Genomic DNA, 20,938 nt, shown 5'->3' on the forward strand with positions numbered 1-20,938 from the left:
ATGTTTACTTTGGTCACATGTCAAACAATTAAAACATCCTGTTTACCATTTTCTCACCAGTTTTCTGACATTACTTTAATTAATAGAATGAAGTTCTTCATTCCATTAAAACATTTATTCATGTATTCATACATACATATTTTCTCAAACTCACAATCTCCTCACACAGCCTGCTGAACTTATCCCAATGACATACAGGCTGTTTGTTCCTCTTTTCATAAGGGAAAAAACTGTTGCATGAAAATCTAAATAAATTAAAAGTTGCATGAGTTAGTTCCGTGAAACGTAGTTCCATGTAGAGTCATAACATCACCTATCCTCACACACACACACACACACACAACTCTGTATTTACATAAGATCATGAACTTTAACTGATCTCCACTAGAGAATTAAAGGGAATCAATTGGCATCTATTGTGATGGTTTCTCTGTACCCTGTGCTCCCCTCTGCAATAATCAATACATACTGTCTGCATATGTACAGGCACTGGAATCCAATACTAATAACTTAGGTTATTCATCTCCAAGTCACAACCAAGGTTATATATCTGGGTTATATCTGGGTCTGTGTGAGTTCACTTTTTGGTTCCGTACAAATCGGTGAAAGATGGACTGTAAACACAAAAGCAAATCATACTTGGCTAAAGATTTGCAGATGTACTGTTCTGATGTATGTGAGGCATTTTGGCAGCTGGAGCACATAGCAATGGTGCATTTGGGACGCACAGAACTTAGCAGTGCTGTGCCATTCCCGACTTGGCAAACTAGGGCCCAGCCTTGATCAACTACATGGACCACAAAGGACAAGAGGTCAAAACACACAATGACAGACGACAGCAAATTACAATTCTCAAACACACTGTACACACACACTCACAAACTTTCTCCGAGACAATGTCTACAGAGTTAAGAAAACAGACCTTTCTATCTCAAAGGTAATATATATTAATACAGATGACACTTTGCATAATCATATAAGGTAACAAATCTCAATCATCATCCACTGTACTATTTTTGAAGTCATACTGCTAGAGTATAATGGCTCACCATGAACTCAATTGTGATTAGGTCCGTTACTGGTTAGCCACAATGTGACAATTCTTCTTCTTAACTGCACGATGACCACCACCTAATTTTAATATGAAGATGGCCGGTGTGCGTATTGGAACTTTTCACTTTAGCCCCAAATTATGAGATTCAATCTTATCAGCTTTCCTTGACTGGCTCCTCCTTTCAAGCCCCAAGAGTGAAGGGTTCCAACAAGTACATACAAGATATGTCAACATCTGTGGGGCCAAACTAGTGACCTGTTTTACTGGGCCAACAGTGAGAGGGGCCTGAGTGAGGCATAGCAGGTCATTCCGAGGCAGAGACTGCTATGCAAACAAAAACAATATTCAATGGCCACGTTCCTGCCTGTGATTATGAGTGTCAGAGCAAGCAACTTTCGTCAACACCAGCAGGTTTCTTCATCCAAACCAATAAATGACTGCCATTTTGATTAAGGAAAAACCTTGGCATGTATTGTGAAAGACACACTTTTTGCAGCGGGAAAGCTATTGTAATTGTCTCATTTACATAGTTATTTCATATTAAGATAATCATTTTATTGGCTACGTTCTCTTAGAGAAAACATGATATGTTTGGCTCAGAGAAATCACAACAATTACAACTCAAGTCATATGAGTTCATGTGCATTTTGATAAAGATCTTGTATATGATAATCAAATATAACACTCTATGTCAATTTAGCTATTTACAAAGTGTTTTAAATTGTTTTGATTATTTCAAAAGAAGATTTTGGCAAAGGGGTGAAATCACAAACAGTTGTTATATAATGTTATAGATCTCCAATATTACAGACAAATTGGGGCGGGCAAATTCCGCCACTCATCCCAGTTAAGGTTAAGATCAACATCTCTGACCACCAATACCTAAAAACAACAACTAGACAATACGACTTCCTGTTCTCCTAAAATCTTGCTTCTCCCTCTTCCTTGTCCCTTGACGTGCAACTGTGACAGAGATCAATGCTTCTCAGGATCTAACAGCCAAATAGGAGAGGCCCGAGCCGTTTTTTTGCTCTCGTATGCAAACAAAAAGGAATCTATCAAGAAAGAAGGTTGAATGAAACTCCCCATCAGTAGCAGCGCTTCATGTAGAAGTGCAGCTTTAAGGCTAGGAGAGAGAGAGAGAGAGAGAGAGAGAGAGAGAGAGAGAGAGAGAGAGAGAGAGAGAGAGCGTTCAGAGGGAGGGATGTAGCCATGCAGCTATGGCATTAGTGCTACAGCCACAACACCACAACACCACTTCACAGTGGCATCCAGATGCACACATCTGTGCTTCTACACATCACTATCAGTGATCGTCAAGTCAAGCAAGACACAAGGCCTCTCCATTTCAATGACTACTGACTTCTCCAGAACTACGACACGTCCTCTCCTTTGGCACAAGGTGAGATAGAAGCTAATTGTTGTCTGCCGCTGTTAGGCCTTGTATCTCGACTGATTCACAGTGCACTTATGGGTCCTCTTAAGTAAGGAACAACCTCGGTAAATTCCACAGTGCAGTCACCTTTATAGATTTTGCCTGTTTTCAAAGGCAACCGTGGCAAACGAGTTAAGCTCCTCCAGTTCCACTGCTAGATATGAATATGTTTCTACTGCGCAAAGTGAGGACGGTGTGCTGAGAACGAATGAGAGGCCGTCTATAGACAAGATATCAGGGCAACATCGGCACAACATGCACAAAGGCCTTTACATCTCTATTGTTCAAATAAGATACCTTCTTTATAAGGTAACGTCATCTCCCTGGGGACGTTTCATTGTTCAAGATGACCTGGTGTAACCTTTTCTGTTGTCCAAACCAAAGGGATCAAGGATGCCAGCCTCACAGGACACACATTTGAAAAGGATGACATTACTGGTTCCTGACAAAAGCACCCCATTGCACCCAAGCACACCTCTTATGGGGAGGTACAACATCTCAAATAATTCAGTGTTACTGCATAAATGGAACCTTATGGTTAGGTGGATTGTTTTGAAACATGGTACCTCAGAAAGCCATAGCACAGATGCTTCCGGCAGATTCTGTGACAGCTGCCACCTCACTGAAAAGACAGGGTCAGATTTCACCCGTGTCCTCAGGTGCGCCATCCTAAATGCCCCTGGAGCTTTTGCCCACTTGCAATATTTAAGTCAACTGATTGGTGTTTTGTAGTAGAGCTTTTCCACCACACCTTTTAATGAGACAATGCCTCATCGTTGCCAAGACAACAACAGGGCATCTTCCCTCCGACATCCAGCATATAGGCCCAAGGTTATACAACAAGCAGTAAACATGGATCTAATGGGTTAGTGTAAGGTTGTACAAAGGAAGGAGGAACAAACCATGGCAATTACAGTGCCTTGTCTCAAAGAACAGCTGCTCTGTAGAGGGGGCATTACATGTACTTTACCTGGTCACTGGCGTTACAAGTTATATCGTTATGGTACCATAGAGCACGCGTAGCACACATTTCAATGTTTTCACAACATACACACATATAGGTTTCTGTCATAAAGTAGACCCCTCCATTTTGTGCACTGCACCACGTGTCGTTTTATGTTCGGTTGGAAGAATGGGATGATTTGGGGAAGTGAAAGTAAGAGTTTTCACGTGGACAGGAATACCCTAAATTAGACTGCAAGGCTATAAGTATGGCAGCATCATAGTGGAGCGCTATAAGCTGTTGAGTCTGTCACTACTGGTATGTGCTTACAGACAGTCATGGGTTTTTCAATGGTGAACAGTCAAATGTGCAGATAAGAATGCAACGAAGAATTGTTTTGCATTCATCTCAAACTTAAACAATTTGAATGTAAGAACACCTACTGTTCTGTTCAAACTTGCAAACGAACCATGCACTGGTAAGGATATAGTGTTACAGAAACTTTTGGAATTACTACATCATATTGCCTCTGTACATTTGAGCAAAGCACTCTGCAGTTGAGATTTTTGAGTGAGCCATTTGTCTAATACTGAGGATATGTATCACTCTAGCAAGGTTCCAGAATGTTCCAAACAGTTACAGTTGGTCAAGCAGGCCATGGAACTTTTACCAGCTGTTGTAGTTCTGCCCTCTACTGGGTCAGTTTATGTGTATAGATAGATATGTCCCATATACATGTGGATTTTCAACAATCCCATCATAATAATTTGCTATCCTAGTAAATAAATGTGTCGTTTGTTTTTGTCTTCCCACCGGTCTAGTTCCAACTACCATGTACAACAAAGCTTGATTCCTTTTACCACACAGTGAGAACTGAGGTCCAGAGTCCAGGTCCAGACACTGGCCACAGGGAGACCAGGCTGGGCAGCAGAGAACGAGACGTTGGGAGAAAGGTGGCAGAGATGTGGAGGGGTGCTTGGCTGTACCAGTGATGGCCTCTTGAGGATGCTGTGACCAGGGCTGTCCTTAGTCAGGCTTCAATATGGGACCGACACACACAGACAGGCAAACAGACAGACAGGGAGACAGACAGGGAGACAGACACACACAAACACACACACAGACCCAAGCTGGCAGGGAGCTCTTGGGCTGAGTCTTCTGCAGTAGGCACTTTTTCACCTCTCGGCCTCAGGACATTTGTCTGGAACCTCAGAGCCCATGAAGCCCCCAGACAGGAGGATTTACACAAGATGAATGAACACACTCAACAGGACATCCATTTCGATACGCTGACCTTCCAAGTCGAGGGAAATGGCGCTAATGAGTTCTGCAGCGTAAAACACATGAGGTATTCCAGTTCAGGCCAGAAGGGAACTTCGGCCTGTGACGCTCCCTCCCCCCTCCCCCCCCTCCCCCCCTCCCCCTTTTCCTTTTTGATCTTCCTCACCTCACGGCCTCGTTTTAGGAGTCGGGACTTCAGGAAGCCCAATCCTCTTCTTAGGCAGACCAGGCTCACCAACCAGCCCAGCACCTCCCACCCCTGACGAGGAGACACCAGTGTGTGAGCAGTCAAGGACCCCCGCAGGTCCATCACACGTCTGCGTGACGAATTGGAAACGGAAGCTTAAACTGGAATATCCTGCAGGCAGGTGCCAGTGAGACCTTCTCTGCCCTCCCGGTATGGCACTGTCACCTGGCCGCCAGCAGATGGCACTGCTCCAGCCTTGCCTCCCCCTAGAGGGCAGTGTCATAGACCTCCTGTTGCAGGACGGGGTCAGGGGTGGGGACGGGCGCGAGGTCTCGCTGAGACAGCGGGGGGGCGGGAGGGTGTGGGTCGTCCCATATGAGGTCTCGGTTGGAGGGCGGAGTAGAAGGTGGTGGGGGTCCAGGGATCACAGGGCTTTGACCTTTCAGCTGTTCCCTGACGTCTTGCTCCAGACTGGGAGGCACTACCAACTGGTCCTCGGGGTCCTGTTGGGCCGGGGCAGTGAAGTAACCCGACTTCTTCTTCGGTGCCTCCAGGGCCACCTCGATGAGGTTGTGGCTGTCCTCGGGGGCCACCACGGAGCCGTTGGATAGCTTCTTGCCGAACAGGCTGGAGGTGGAGGGGGACTTTTTGAGGTCGGCGATCTCCCTGCCGCACACGGCCAGCAGACAGCCGTTGGTGGCCGACACCACCACGCTGTTCTGTCTGCGCATCTTCCCGTTGGGATAGTCGGAGCCCCGCTTGTCGAGGACCATGTCCTTGGGGCTCTCGGGGGCCCCGGAGCGGAGCTGGAAAGCACAGCAGTGGATGTCCACCTCCACCTCCAACTTGCTCCCATTGGAGATGACTCCCTCTAGTGGCGCCTCGTCGTCACTGTCCAGCCCGTTGTCCGACTGGTAACTGGAGAAGGTGGCGCAGGAGGGCTGTCGCTGGAACAGGACAGGGTGGGGGGGCCCCTGGGCTGTCCCTGGCACCATGGGGCCACACAGCGAGGCTGCAGGGTGGAGGCTGCAGCGCCTCTCGGGCCGGGAGGTCAGGCCGGACGAGGGTTGCTCGTCCGAGGCCGTGGATCCGGCCTCGCTCCCCACCTCGGAGGCCGACGTCTCGCTGTTGAACTCGGAGGCGATGCCGCTGCTGGAGGAGGGCGTGGCCGGGTCCCCGGGTGTGACGGAAGCGGGGAGGGGGGCCGGGGGAGGAGCGCGGGGCTCGGCGGGGGCGAGCGGGGGCTCGCAGGTGCAGCTGTCCTCGCCTATGTGCAGGGACACCACCACGGCCCCCACGTTGTCCTTGCCGCCGTAGCTCTGGGCCAGGGTGCACAGCTTCCTGGCCGCGGCGCGCGGATCCCTCACGGCTTGCACGGTGCACACGGCTTCCTGGTAGGACACCCTCTCAAACAGGGCTCTGTTGCCCAGGATGAGGAACTCGTCCTGGGAGTAGAGGGGCTCGGTGCGAACCCAGGGCTTGGGAATCACCCAGGGAGACAGATAGGAGCAGCCCAGGAGGCGAGAGCAGCACGTCACCCCGCTCACTTTGTTGTCCTGCAAACACACAACACAGCATTCAGCATCCAGCACCTGGGACTGAGCAGGAGGCCTCACACGAAAACCTACTTGACATTAGAGTGGATTTCGGGGGCATTTAACCAGACACACAGGTCCCCAACAGTGTCGTCCATTACCTCGGTGATGATGGCCTTGCTTAGTTTGACTCTGTCCATCTCCTCGGTGCTCTGCTCCAGGCTGAACACCTTGGACAGGACCAGGGGGTGTCCGTCCCTGCATAGCACCGCCTGGCAGCTGCCCACGTTAGCTACCGTCAGGCTGAAGTAGCTGACCAGCTCGGAAGGCTCGTGGTGGATGTAACACAGCAGGGCAGACGCGCCCAGTTTCTGCCCCGCCATGCCCAGCTTCCTGTTTGATCACAACGCAGAGAGGGTGAGCAAGGCGCACGCTCGCCCATCAGTTTGTGTTGCGTTCTGATATCTGTTTTCGTTTATCCCATTATGACTGCATGTTCACGGTGTCAATTCCAGCTCATGCTGATAAATTAGGTCGATCAAATATAAACCCGCAGAGTCGTAAAATGGGGTTCTTGCCAGTTTAGCCCCAGGCACTAATTATGTACATTAATTTACAAATTACTCATTTTAATTTCATTCATCACAAGTTGGGTTAGTACTCTATCTGCCTCGACAAAACTGCAAGCTTGTGTGTGTGTCGCCACGTACCTGTGCGAGGTGAGAAAAGTGTTGCTCATGTATACACTGTCCATGCTGGAGTGCTGCAGTTCCTCAGAGAGCACATCTCCCATGGTGCACTGCAGCAGCCGAGGGACTTCCTCGTTGCGGTCGCCATCGAAGATGCCGTAGGCCGCCTCCGCGCTGTCTCCAAAGCGGTCCACGGCCAGCACGGACACACACAACCTGTCCCCGAGAGAAGATCAGTCGGGTTCGTCGAACACCTCTTTTCGTTGGCTCTGCACTGGTCATGTGCACAATGACGGTAAAGTTGAATAGAATCTAATGTCATAACCCACAGCAGTCGACCTACACAGCCTTCACAGAGGGAAGTTATCCATCCTCAAACACATGCAGCCACCCCCCAGGCTGTGCCTCTAATCTTCAGGGGGGGGGGGGGGGGGGGGGGGGGGGGGGGAGAGAGACACCAGACACTACTGTGTGTGGGCCTGTGTGGAGGTCACAACCCCGAAAGGACAGCAAGCCACGTAGGAACCTCATCAATGATGCAGCAGACACTGCTTTAGAACCCTGAGATCCACAGGAAGTATTCGGCTTCACCGCCTCCACCACTATTAAACCAGATCCACAGCCCCAGGGAGCCGTCCGGCTTGGTGGACACTCACTCAACGAAAGGTGGAATCGAAGATTAGGGTGTTTCCTAGCACTTCTTATGACATTCTCCTCCAGGAATGCAGGATATGAAATATCCTTCGGCCCTCCCTACCCGCCCCCCAGTCCTGCAGCTTACTCCCCCTGCTTACTTGTTTCTCTGGCCGCTCATCTCGGAGTAGCCATGGTTCCAGAGGGTCGAGCTGCCTGCGGAGTCTCCTGCTGCCATGGCTGGCTTCTGGTCCAGCTTCAAGGTGGTGATGTGGCTGAGGTACAGGACACACACGTAGCATACTTGACCCCGCCACTTGCAGAAATAGCACCCCTTATGAAATGAGTCGGGCTAATATTTCCAGCCACCCGGATGTCATACACCTCTCATATCAGAGGGCACACTTTACACTTTGTCATTTAGCAGACGCTCTTACCCAGAGGGACTTACAGTAAGTACAGGGACATTCTCCCCGAGGCAAGTTGGGTGAAGTGCCTTGCCCAAGGACACGTCATTTGGCACAGACGGGAATCAACCAACACCCCTCTGATTAATAGCCCAACTCCCTAACCGCTCAGCCACCTGACCCCCACACGTTGTTCATCTTGCTGTGTACTGGAGGATGGAGGCGACGAGAGGATCTGCTGCTGTCAGCCATGCACTCGTCAAGCGGGGGTGGGGCGGGGGGGGGGGGGGGCGTGTGGGGGTGTCTTACCTGAACAGGTTGAGGGTTTTATGCTCCAGCATTAAGCTGCTGTTACCGGCCAGGTCCAGTTCGTGCAGCGTGGCCGGCAGAGAGTCAGGGAGCTGGATCTCTGTCAACTCGTTACAGCTCAGGTCCACCAGCTACACCACGCACGAGCAGAAGAAACACACACACAATCATAATAGGAGGCGTAACCTCACGTAAACACAGTTGGTGTGCCACACACACACACACAGGCGGTCGTATCGAAAGCATGACTGGCCTTGATCTCGGGCAGGTTGAGGATTTCTGGGAAGACGCTGATGAGGTTGGAGTGTGCTATGAGGGTGTGGAGTCTCTTGCAGCTGGACACTGTGGAGGGGATGGTCTTCAGCTTGTTGCCACTGAGATTCAGCTCTTCCACCAGCTCCAGTTTAGCCAGCTTACTGCAGACACCGCAACAACAAACAAAACAGACCACGGGAGGTCCTGACATCAAGCAGAATAAGCACACCCCGGTAGAATACATCAGGATGATCACCGTATCATCGCAAGTTGGTGTCAATGAAGGAGGGTCACACGCCTGATCTCTTTGTCACTTCTTCGTTTTGCAAGGAGAATATGGAAGTGGTTGTACCTGGCTGGAAAGGATAGGAGTTGGTTATAGGCCATGTGCAGGACTCTGAGGTTCTGATGTCCAACCAGCAGGGCGGCGCAGTTCTCATTCAGGTTGTTCCCCGTCAAGTACAGTTCCTGGAGCGTGCTCAGGCTTTCTTCTGATTGGCTGCTGGGGGGGATAGTCTCAAGGGCATTGGCTGACACGTTCAGGTACTTCAAGCTAGAGAGAGCATGACAGGACAAACTAAACATGCATCCAAGCCACACTTGACACTTTTCTGAAATCAATTACACACAAAGAGACTTGAGTGGACATATATACTAAAAAGCGGGACAGAGACAAACATCCCTGTGTCAACAGACACTGTGGATAAGATTAGACAATACCGTAAATCTAACAGGTACTCAGAGATTTCTGAGACTGGAAATGTTAGTGGGTAAGACAGGGCAGACAGGACAGACCGACTGACAAAAACGTACCATCAAAATCCTTGTACACACAGCCTTACCCAGGGTATAAATGTGTATAATACTGTGCACATGCTGGAGAAGGTTTGTTGACTAAACAATGCTCACCAGTCCTCAATATCATCTTCACAGTCACCTATGGAAATGTCACTTGAGCTTTATTTACAAAGCATGGTGGAGAGATGGTGGCATTTCATTGGGTCACTGGTTTAGCATTAATGGGTTGCTAAGGACAGAGAGTGTGTGAACTGCTGGCGGGTTAAACAGCAGCATTGCAGTTCCCCAAGGAAAGAGGGAGACAGACCAGGCTGCAATACCTGAAAAGCACCTGTCAGGGGAGGAGGAGAGAGGAGAGAGAAGAGAGGAGAGAGAGAGAGAGAGAGAGAGAGAGAGAGAGAGAGAGAGAGAGAGAGAGAGAGAGAGAGAGAGAGAGAGAGAGAGAGAGAGAGAAGGAAGGAAGGAAGGGAGACGGACAGAGGGAGGGAGACAAGCTGGGGGAGTGACCTACTTTAAGGCCTTGTAGAAGAGGCTCTCTGGGAGTTGGCCTAGCTTGTTGTGCTGGAGGTCGAGTGCTTCCAGCGGGATGTGGTCAAGTAGGTCGGGCAGCCGCTGCAAACGATTGTTCCCAGCCAGCAGCTTCCTCAGACTAAGGCTGCTGAGCAATCTGTAGAGATAGAGTTAGAGAGAGAGAGAGAGAGAGAGAGAGAGAGAGAGAGAGAGAGAGAGAGAGAGAGAGAGAGAGAGAGAGAGAGAGAGGGGAGAGAAAGAGAGAGGAGAAGGAGAGAATCAGAGACATGAAGGCTAAAACAACTAGAGGGAATTTTGAAACATAGAGGCTTCATTGCCAAGCAAGTGAGATCCTTTTGGACTAGGCTTCCTAAATAAATCAAACCAGAAGTATTTCCTCCAGGAACGAAACAGCTAGAGGTCATGTCTGCCTCTAGAGTGGTAGGATTTTTTAGGGTAGGATTTTGTTTCCGCAAGTAGCCAATTCACATGTGAATGAGAGTGTTTTGGCGGGACAGAACTGTAAATGACGAGCCGGGTAGGCAGCATGGACACACTGGGACATTCTCGTGTAGAACAGATCCTGTTCTGTTGTCAAACACAACACAGACACACACGCCTCTCATTAGCTACACGCACGCATACCTCCCGGTGTTTCTATTTGGGCACTCTCTTATTGATATAAATCCATCCAAGTCTATTTGGATAAAGATAATTCAGACACGTCACGTCTACAGTTCAGCCTCCACCCACCCCACCCCACAGCAGACAGTATAGTAAAGGACTTGACTGGCTAGGCTGTAACAGGAATCCTCAACTGGAGGTGGGGAGTGGACACCTTCAGAGGCAGCACACCTCAGGGACACTGACCTGGCTGGCAGCTCAGACAGAAGGTTGTGTGTGACGTCCAGCACCTCAATCTTCCTGCTGTCACAAACCCAGTCTGGTAGATACTCCATCAGGTTCCTGTTACAGAGCGCACTCCAGTCAACACTAATGCCAGCGACAGTGCTGCTACCCCCAGACATAGACCATATTTCCGGGCTATGATGAAATATCAGCGACATGAAGGGAGACATACAGTATTCTGGTGATTTTACAACATGCCTCCCGTCCTGCAGTCAGAACAACCTGGGGCTTGTAGCGGCTCAGAGTGGCAGAGCTCACCGTGATAGGTCCATGTGTGTCAGCTGGTTGGGGACTGGGTAGATGTTGATGGTGGTCAGGCCTGTGGGCAGAGAGAGGGGATCAGCAGCCAGGCCTGTTGGCACTGGACTGTGGGTGTTACGTAACGACAGGACAGAGCCCGGAGATGGGGGTGGGGAGAGAAAGAGGAAAGAGAGAGCGATAGAAAGACAGACAGACAAACAGACAAATGGACAGACAGACAGACAGACAGACAAATGGACAGACGGACAGACAGACAGACAGACAGACAAATGGACAGACGGACAGACAGACAGATGGACAGACAGACAAAAGGACAAACAGACAGACAGACAGACAGACAGACAGACAGACAGACAGACAGACAGATGGACAGACAGGCGGAGAGACAGACAAACAGACAAATGGACAGACAGACAGACAGACAAATGGACAGACGGACAGACAGACAGACAGACAAATGGACAGACGGACAGACGGACAGACAGACAGATGGACAGACAGACAAAAGGACAAACAGACAGACAGAAGGACAGACAGATGGACAGACAGGCGGAGAGACAGACAGACAGACAGGCTGAGACACAGACAGACGGAGAGACAGACTGCCAAGCTCACGGTTGCTGCTGGCGTGGAGGGCCCGCAGGGTGAAGCCACTGAGGGTGAGCGCCCCCAGCTGGTTGCGCTGGCAGTGCAGGGTCTCCAGGCTGCAGGCCGAGCTCAGGTCCAGGCAGGCCAGGCGGTTGTCCCTCAGGTCCAGCTGGGTCACCTGCTTCACCGCCTCCAGAGTCTCGCTCCGGACACAGCGCAGACCGTTCAGCCTGCGCGGTCATATGTGGAGAGGTCAAAGAGATGGATGAGATATATTCTCTCCCTGACCTATCTCCCTCTTTAACTCCCCTGTGGAACCCCTGGCCTCACTAGGCTGACTGGGCCCCTAAACATAGGTGTACCAAGCCCTCGTACATCCAGCCCAGGCCCAGTGCGCAGTATGTCCTTCTCAAGGTGAGGCAGGGAGCGGGGCAGAGAGACTAGATGAGGAATGGCTCAACTGTACAGGAGTGAATGGGGATGAAAAGGAGATACTGCCTCTGTCAGGGGATCCATCACACTGTCACACACAGAACCAGCGCTGGATAGAGATGAAAACCCAGGGTTCATCTGGGACTGGCTGGGCGAGGCTGGTTGAGCCTGGTGGGGGCTAGGTGAGGCTGGGTGAGGCCAGGTGGGCCTGGGTGAGGCTGGATGGGGCTGGGTGAGGCTGGATGGGCCTGGATGAGGCTGGATGGGCCTGGCTGAGGCTGGATGGGCCTGGGTGAGGCTGGATGGGGCTGGGTGAGGCTGGATGGGGCTGGATGGGGCTGGGTGAGGCTAGAGGAGGCTGGTTGGGCCTGGGTGAGGCTGGATGGGACTGGGTGAGGCTGGGTGCGGCTGGTTGGGCCTGGGTGAGGCTGGATGGGGCTGGGTGAGGCTAGGCCCTGCTGCAGTCTTTCTCCATCCATCTTCCAATGCACAGTGTGATTTGATATGAGGACTCTTATTACATGACCACTGTGCATTGAACCTACATTATGCATGCAGTGACAAGCCAGTGTATTAACAGAGTAAACTGAAAGAGGGGGATTGAGACAGAGAGAAGGAGAGAGATGAAGAGAGACAAAGAGAGAGCTAAGGTTGGGGAGAGAGATACAGCGACAGAGAGGTGGGACTGAGGGAGCTGGCTGAATCCCTCACCGCAAGTCAATATTCCTCAAGTGGCTCATCCTGGCCAGGGTCTCCAACTCCAGGCTCTCCACCCTGTTCCCAGCCATGGCCAGCTTGTCAACAGCACTCAGCCTCTCCAGCACACTGGGGATGTGGGGGAAGTTGTTGAAGGAAAGCCCCAGGCTGCTGAGCTGAGATAGGCTGCCCAGCTCCTCGGGCAAGGAGCTCAAGTGATTTCCATCCAGGGAGAGGGTCTGTAGGCTGGGAGTCACACGGGGAGAGAGAAAAGTATCACAACCACAACGACATTCCATATGAGGTGGAAAAGTCTGAGGCCATGCTCACTCTATATTAAGCAACTGCATTAAGTGGGCTGAGAGCATGAAAAATGGCCTGATTTTAGAGCTTGATTTAATCTGGTTGCGTAACAAAAACAGCTGAACTTAATGCTTTTCACTGGTTCAATTAACACACACGCACGTTCACTTTCTCTCTGTCACACACACACACACACACACACACACACACACGCAAACACACAGAATGCCCAACAATGATTCACTGCTGAGCGTACCGTGAGGGCTCATGTGGTCAGAAAGAGACTAAATATGGAGAACAGAGCAGCAGGCTGGGTGGATAGCACACACCACTGACTGAACTCAACAGCACAGCATGTCCACTGTGTGTGTGTGTGTGTGTTTGTTTGTGTGTGTGAGCGCGCCCTACCTCTGGAGGTTGCCTATCTGTTGGGGGACAGTGTGCAGGCCGTTGCAGGAGAGGCTGAGCTCAGTCAGAGTCAGGATCTCACAGACAGACTCGGGGAACACGCCCAAGCGATTGTGGGACAGGTTGAGACTCTTCAGCTGGGAGAATCTGCAGAGAGGAGGGGCAGATGGTGAGGTCTCCAGTACAGCAGGGCTGGCAGGCATCTGAGCTACGCTAACAGAGACAGATCAGCTCGTCTGCTGCAGACGGGGTTTCGATTTGAGGAACGTCCAAATCGACAAAAACATTTCCTGGTCAGGCTGGGGAAAAGGGAGAAGTCATAAAGATGGATTTGGTGTTTTCGGGAGCTCTCGTGAGCGTAGCCCTTTGCAGTCTTGTCTCTCCGGATCACTTCATTGGATTGGGTCTGGACTTGGACTTGCTGACATTTTCGCTTTGGAGCCCTCTTCATGGACGGATGAATATCCGATCCTCATGATCCAAGCTTGGCAGTACTCATGCTCAGTGAGCTTCTTCTACAAGCCCCAGAAGAAGAGCCAGTCCCACGCACACAAACACACGGCACCCAAAACTGGTCTTCTTTATTGGCAACACAGAAAAGCCTGTGATCAGAGCTGACTTCACCCCTTTGGTATCTAGAGGTGACCTGCACACAGGATAGCTGTGTGTTTTGCTGTGTCACAGAAGCAGACATTCTGGTCTGTGGCCGTTCGGAGGGAACGCATCGCACGGGTGTGTTCAGAGTGGCTCTCGCTCATCCACTTCGACTCCTGCCCCCCCTCCCCCCGCTGACAGGGACGGAGAAGGCAGTGAGTCACAACATGTGCTGGAACCGCCCTTCCCTCCTCTGCCCGCCCTGCCCAGCCTAGTTCTAAATATACAGATGAGGTGGAGGGAGTGACAGACTTGTGGTAGAAAGACACTGAGAGAGAGAGGGAGAGAGAGAGAGAGAGAGAGAGAGAGCGAGGAGAGAGAGAGAGGAGAGATAGAGAGAGGAGAGAGAGAGAGAGGAGAGAGAGAGAGAGGAGAGAGAGTAGGGAGGAGAGAGAGAGAGAGAGAGTGTGGGGGGGGAAAGACCATTCTAAAACAGAAGAAGAGATGTGCGGTAATGTGTTCTTACTGGTGGAGCAGTTTTTCTCCCCCTCCCCCTCCCCCCCTCCCCCCCCCCTCCCCCCCCTCTCCCCCTGCCTCACCCCTCTCCCCCTCCCCTCTCTCTCTCCCTCCCTCTCCCTCTCTCCCTCTCTCTCTCTCTCTCTGTCCGTCTCCAGTGCACACACTCACACACCACTTACTGTTCCGTCAAGCGAACTGCTGGGCACAACAGGAAATATCATAGAGAGCGGTAGATGATTAACATTGAATGGCATTATCTCTTCTCCGAATGCCAGCTTTGTTCAAAACACGGTCCAATTTGTACGGCCAGCAGTGGACGCGGGGGCTAAGTGCCTCGCCAGCACAGAAGACCCAGACTGGCTGAACCACTCAGGGTTCCGTGCTTCCTCCCAGGAACCCGATGCCATGCAGCAGGGCTTCGTCGTGGGTGAGCCGCATAGCAAAACACACCCATAGCGGGAGCACATATACACAACATGATATGTCACACTTACATCATCAGCCTCACAACAACAGTGGAGGAGGGCGTCTGACCTGGGGCGTGAGCACAGCGAACTACGTGGGAGGCGAGGGATGACATGGACTGGGTGAGACACAGACAGATGTTTATATGGGAATCAGCCGGAGGGGAACACTTTCGATCCAGGTGCTTGTAATAAGGTTCATTAAAAGGTAACGAGGCCGTTATGAGATGCTTATTAACATGAATATGTGTTAATGGGACTATGTAAGTGTTTATAATATTATTAAGAGTTAGGACCAGGGTTTAGGTTTTCCGTAAGATGAGATAAGTGTCAGATAAGGCTCTTCTAAGATGCTTATTAATATCAACGTGTGTGTAAATAAGATGTACTATCTTGCTAAGGCCTTATCACAGATTAGCTTCACGCGTATCGTAAGCGCTTGGATCTAAAGTGTTAGCAGAAGGCGTCTTCCAGGCTGGCTGGGCAGGAGTTAGGCTTTTTACCTGGGCAGGAGTTAGGCTTTTTACCTGGGGCAGGAGTTAGGCTTTTTACCTGGGCAGGAGTTAGGCTTTTTACCTGGGCAGGAGTTAGGGCTTTTTACCTGGGCAGGAGTTAGGCTTTTTACCTGGGCAGGAGTTAGGCTTTTTTACCTGGGCAGGAGTTAGGCGTTTTACCTGGGCAGGAGTTAGGCTTTTTACCTTGGGCAGGAGTTAGGCTTTTTACCTGGGCAGGAGTTAGGCTTTTCTTACCTGGGCAGGAGTTAGGCCTTTTTACCTGGGCAGGGAGTTAGGCTTTTTACCTGGGCAGGGTTGAGTAGACCTCCAGGCCCCAGCAGGTTCATGAAGTTGTGTCTCAGGTTGAGGTGTGTGATGTCCTGACTGTAGAAGAAGGTACTCAGGCACTGCCTCCAGACTGTAGCATGAGAGGTCCACCAGGCTGACTGTCTGAGACACCACCTACACACACACACACACACACACATCACACACACAAACACGCCGCACGCACATTGAAAATAATAACAACGTGTTATTCACCACTCTCACAGACATTGTAAACATACTGGTCTACTGACTGCCACATCCTATTGTATTGTTTGTCGCAGGTTCCTTTATTAAATACATGGAGTATCAGTGACAGGCTGTGTGTGGTCTCCCTTTCTGTCACCTCTTTGTCACTCACTTATGAGCCAGGTTGTGACAATGCATACATGTCAGTCTCCAGGCCCATGGCTCTAGTTTGGTTTAACCGTCAGAAAGCCCTAGTCTCCTTGGACCTTTTCATCGACTGTAGTCATCCAGTCCTCCAGCTCTCGTGTCGACATGCAGGACACAGCTGAGCGACTCTGATGAGCTAGCCTGGCCTGGTCAGCCTAGCTACCCGGCTCCATTTAACTCGCCTCAGACTCAGGGTTTCTCTCCATACACTAGCGGACCACCTACTGTGAAACACCCCAGGAAACGGACTCGCTGCTCGGCCGAGAGGGGTCGTCACTTAACTACTTTTGAAGATGAGCAGAGGCGGGAAACCTTGTCGTGTTCATCGGTCCTGCCCTCTAAATAGGCCCACTGAGGCCGAGGAAACGAGAGAGAGATGGAGAGAAAGAACGAGAGAGAGAGAGAGCGATGAGAGAGAGAGAGAGAGAGAGAGAAAGAGACAGAGAGAGAGACAGAGAGAGAGACAGAGAGATCGAACAAAAGATAAAAGGGGGAGGCATAGGAGTGAAAAGAAGACAGCCGCCACACACCATCCAGAGAAGACTTTTGTGCCCAGCCTGGCAGGAACACAGCCCAACCCTCGCCCCTTTCTTCAAGACTTTCTCTCTGCCCCGTCTGCCGTCTGCCCTCCCCCTGTCATCCCCTCCAAAACTCTTCATCTCCAGTTCAACATGTCTCCATGGGAGACGGTGATGTCGAGGTCTCCTGAACACAGCGAGCTGAAAAGCCAATCCGGCCTAGTGATCCGCACCCACAATCGGAGACAGAGCTCCTGTGACTTAGTATGGATCTAGAAACTAATTGGATTTTCATTTTTTCGGGGGCCTTTCTCCCCCTCTCTCCCTGCCTCATTGTGTGTCTGTCATGCTTCAGTGGAGGCATTCGCTCGGCTCGTTCTGACCCAGGAAGGGGCCCGGGCACAAAGGCCCATTAATTAGGAAATTAGGAGAAAGTACAGCAAGATGAGCAGAACAGAGTGGAACAATGAGTACGGCAAACGGGCAAGGAAAGAAGTTTGGAGGGCCATGCCAACAAATTAGTGATTGAATTTGTGGTTTCACAGGCACGCAGAACAGAGTAGTATCCACCACACACACACACACACACACCCACACATATATATACACACACACACATATATATACACACACACACACATACATATATATACACACACACACACATATATACACACACACACACATACATATATATACACACACACACACACTCACATACAAGCCCAGACTCCCTCTCAGCCCCCAGCTGTTCAATCAAAGCCTGTCCCGACTGAGGGTCTCCACAGAGCCAATTATAACCATATCAGTGAGGGAGGACCGGGGTCCACAGCAGGGCTCTGATAGGCTGGCAGCACAGGGCTGTCCTCTCAGCAGCCAATCTCTGATCAACAGGTCGGAGAACTGCAAACAAAACACAGCTTTCTACAAATGGAGGGGAGAAAAACATTTGCAAGCTTCGACGCGCACGACAGACACACACTTACTTTTGAGGCCTGTCGATGCCACCCGCTGATAGTCTATACCAGTGTGTCGAAGTTAACAAAGTAGGGTCTGGGCTTGCGGTCCTGCTGAGCTGAACATCAGACAGTGAAGTCTTCTCTTCACCTCCTCCACCTGGACACATGGGTTCAGACACACGGGCACTGAGACATGGCAAGGCAAGGCAAGCCCTTATAACCATCTATTACAGTACCCTTACCCCTACCCAGGATAATCCCACCTCTAATCGATTAAGTGTTTTGCGTTCTAGGTCGTACTTGTTGTGTGCTGTCCACTCTGAAGTCGCCAGTAAATCCCAGCTGTGTTGCTCTTGGCCGGGAGACAGAAGCCGCCTGGGGAGCGCGTGGGCTCGGAAAACATCCCCCCCCCCCGCCCCCCCCCCCCCCCCCCCCGAGACTCCTCACCTTCCCCCCTCCACCAGCGCAGGGATGTGCATCTTCCCCGTCAGGCTGTCCTTGACGGAGGCCACGATCAGACAGGTGCCGCACAGGATGACCTGGCGCTCCGCCCACTTGTGCAGCTGGGTCTTGCCCTTCCCTCACGCTGAACACGCCCTTCAGCAGAGTCCTCTCCTGCTGGTCCGGGTTCCCCGGCCTCTCTGGGGGACAGGGGTGGGGGGGTGCGAGGCGGTTACACGCAGTCCTTGCGCAAACACACCCACATGCACTTATTATGGACGCGCACACACGCGCACGCACACACACGTGCGCACAACTACCTCATGCAATTACGTCCGTGTAAAACAATCCGCGGCTGTAATGAGTAGCGTATGCTCTGAAGCGGACGATCGGGAGGTCGATCGAGAGGAGAGCGAGAAGGGTGCCAAAAAGTGAAGTCACACGCAGATGTCAGCAGGCCACCGTGATGTCACCTCGGGGTTAGTCCGAAGATTGAGACATCCTTTCCTAGAACTGGCCTTACCGTCAGCTTATCGGGATGACAGCACCCCTATTTTCTCAGAGCCATCCACGTAGCCATCTCGAGCTTTGTCTTGGTCCAGTGCACGCCATGCGATGCATTGAGACATTGTCTCAATGTCAAAGGCCCCCCCCCCCCCCCCGTTGTCTAGTGTCATCCATCTGGAGAGATGAGAGGTATGGGAGGGGTCACGGCCTGTCGAGCCTGGATCAGAGACCCGTCGCTCTGCCCGCCCAGAGCTGCACGGACCTCAAACGTGACGAGCAGGAGGCTCCATACAGATGAGCACTGATTGGCTGTACACTTAAGGTGCCCTTGCTTTCCATTGGTCTCTTTTGGATCCATGTTTTAATGAAAAGAGAAAGCGCACAAGGACACGCACGACGCACACCATCGCGCACACACACACACACACGCAATCGCACACACACCTCTCGCTCCCAACTCCCTAATTCCACTTTGAGAGGGGTTCTCACTTCAGAGCTGCTCTAACCTCGACGGCATCCGTCAGGTTGATGAATGAGTCAGGCTTTTGTCACATTAAACTCCCCTCTTTCAATCTAATGACGCAGCCAGCAGGCTTGTGTTGCCGGCAGCCTGGGCAGGGCTCTGCTGAAGGACACGGCATACCGACAACGTGCCAACTCCCTCCACCAGACCCTCAGGAGAACACTCCGGTTCATGGCTGGTCAAACTGAGAGGACACACCTGACGCCTTCCCTCCATTTTTCCTCTCGTTTGCCGTGGGTGCATCAGCTCCTTGTCTCCCACTCCCGAGTCGCGTCTGACGGAACGCTCTCGCTCGCAATCTCGCCTCTCGCTTCTGACAGCGGCGGCGGCGGCCGCCAGGGATCAAACCGGAACGCAAGTCTGCTCGACTTAGCCCCCGTCTGGGAAACGAAATCACGGGAACGGGACGAAAGCCTCTGCCGGCAAAGCCGGTCTGCAGGGGGGGGGGGGGGGGGATCAAATACTGGTGTCTGATCCCTGGGAATCCTCTCGCCGAGAGAAGCACCACACAGAGGGGGGCCCTGCTCTCAACGCCGTGGCCCCTTCGGCCCCCAGGGGGCCTGGGGATAAACAGGAGAGGATCATCCTGTTAGGATAGTCTGGGGACAGGGAGGCGGATTGAGAGATGGGCCAGATAAAAGAAGCTGGAAGCAAAAGACTGCCCAGTCCATAAGCTATTTTATATAGTGCATGTGTGTGTGTGTATGTGTGTGTGTGTGTGTGTTTACAAGGTTGACCTGTCAGAGGGCAGAGATCTAAAACCCCTGCAAGGGTCAACAGCCAGGAAATAAACCCAGCCATCCAGGCCCTCAGGCAGGAAGGCAAGGAAGGCAAAATGGCAGTCAGGTTGCTTCCACTGATCCTGCAGTCGAGTAAACGTCCACTATAGACAAACACATTCCACGCTCATCCACCCCCATCCCTGTCCAGCCCCTGACGCACACCAGCTCAAGCACACACAAATCCTCCATAACACCATCCGCGAGAGAGAGCGCCCAATCATTACCTGTGTGAGGGAGCACATGACATCAACACCCCCGGATGATTGTCTGAGTTACTGAACACATCTCACATCCTCACACGCAATCGTTCTGATTGGAGGAGTGTCTGTCACAAGTGCAGAAGGCCTGGGTGCACTGTCAGAAGGAGCGAGAGGACTTTCGGTCCTCGTTTTGTGTGGGTGTCATGGCGACCCCAAGTTGGAATGCAAAGCGATAGAGCAGCAGAAAAGCTACGGTGACAGCACCCACACCTTGAAAAGGTAACAACCCTCTCCTCTGGCAGAAGAAGTCACTGAATGTTTCTGGAAGGCAGGAGCACCATTTATGACAGCAGTCACACACAGGTCTGTCAACAACCATTTCTAAATTGGTCATACTCCCAGAATGCTCCACTCTCCGACCAGCGCGGGACGAAGGTCGTAGCAAAGACAATCACGGCTTGGTCTGTACGCCGGGGATGCAGTAGTGCACCCAGACGGAACATTCGACCCTTTCACTTCCTCTCCTCTGACAAAACAAACACTTTGTGAAAATGATTGTCTCATTAAGTCACTAAGAAAAC

General features: G+C 51.4%; 1 protein-coding gene across 1 annotated transcript in view; it reads right to left on the bottom strand.

Moving 5' to 3' along the window:
* Positions 1–4,857: 4,857 nt before the first annotated feature.
* phlpp2 (PH domain and leucine rich repeat protein phosphatase 2) overlaps positions 4,858–20,938 on the bottom strand; it is a 29,856-nt gene continuing 13,775 nt past the window's right edge. The window contains 15 exon segments of the mRNA XM_047042239.1: positions 4,858–6,456; positions 6,597–6,828; positions 7,146–7,340; positions 7,919–8,032; positions 8,474–8,604; positions 8,727–8,889; positions 9,081–9,281; positions 10,038–10,193; positions 10,907–11,002; positions 11,204–11,264; positions 11,822–12,024; positions 12,938–13,168; positions 13,634–13,790; positions 16,021–16,096; positions 16,098–16,166. Coding sequence (XP_046898195.1) covers positions 5,167–6,456; positions 6,597–6,828; positions 7,146–7,340; positions 7,919–8,032; positions 8,474–8,604; positions 8,727–8,889; positions 9,081–9,281; positions 10,038–10,193; positions 10,907–11,002; positions 11,204–11,264; positions 11,822–12,024; positions 12,938–13,168; positions 13,634–13,790; positions 16,021–16,096; positions 16,098–16,166 — 3,375 coding nt within the window. The 3' untranslated portion in view covers positions 4,858–5,166.

Source organism: Hypomesus transpacificus, chromosome 19, assembly GCF_021917145.1.
Source record: "Hypomesus transpacificus isolate Combined female chromosome 19, fHypTra1, whole genome shotgun sequence".
Classification (NCBI taxonomy): Eukaryota; Metazoa; Chordata; class Actinopteri; order Osmeriformes; family Osmeridae; genus Hypomesus; species Hypomesus transpacificus.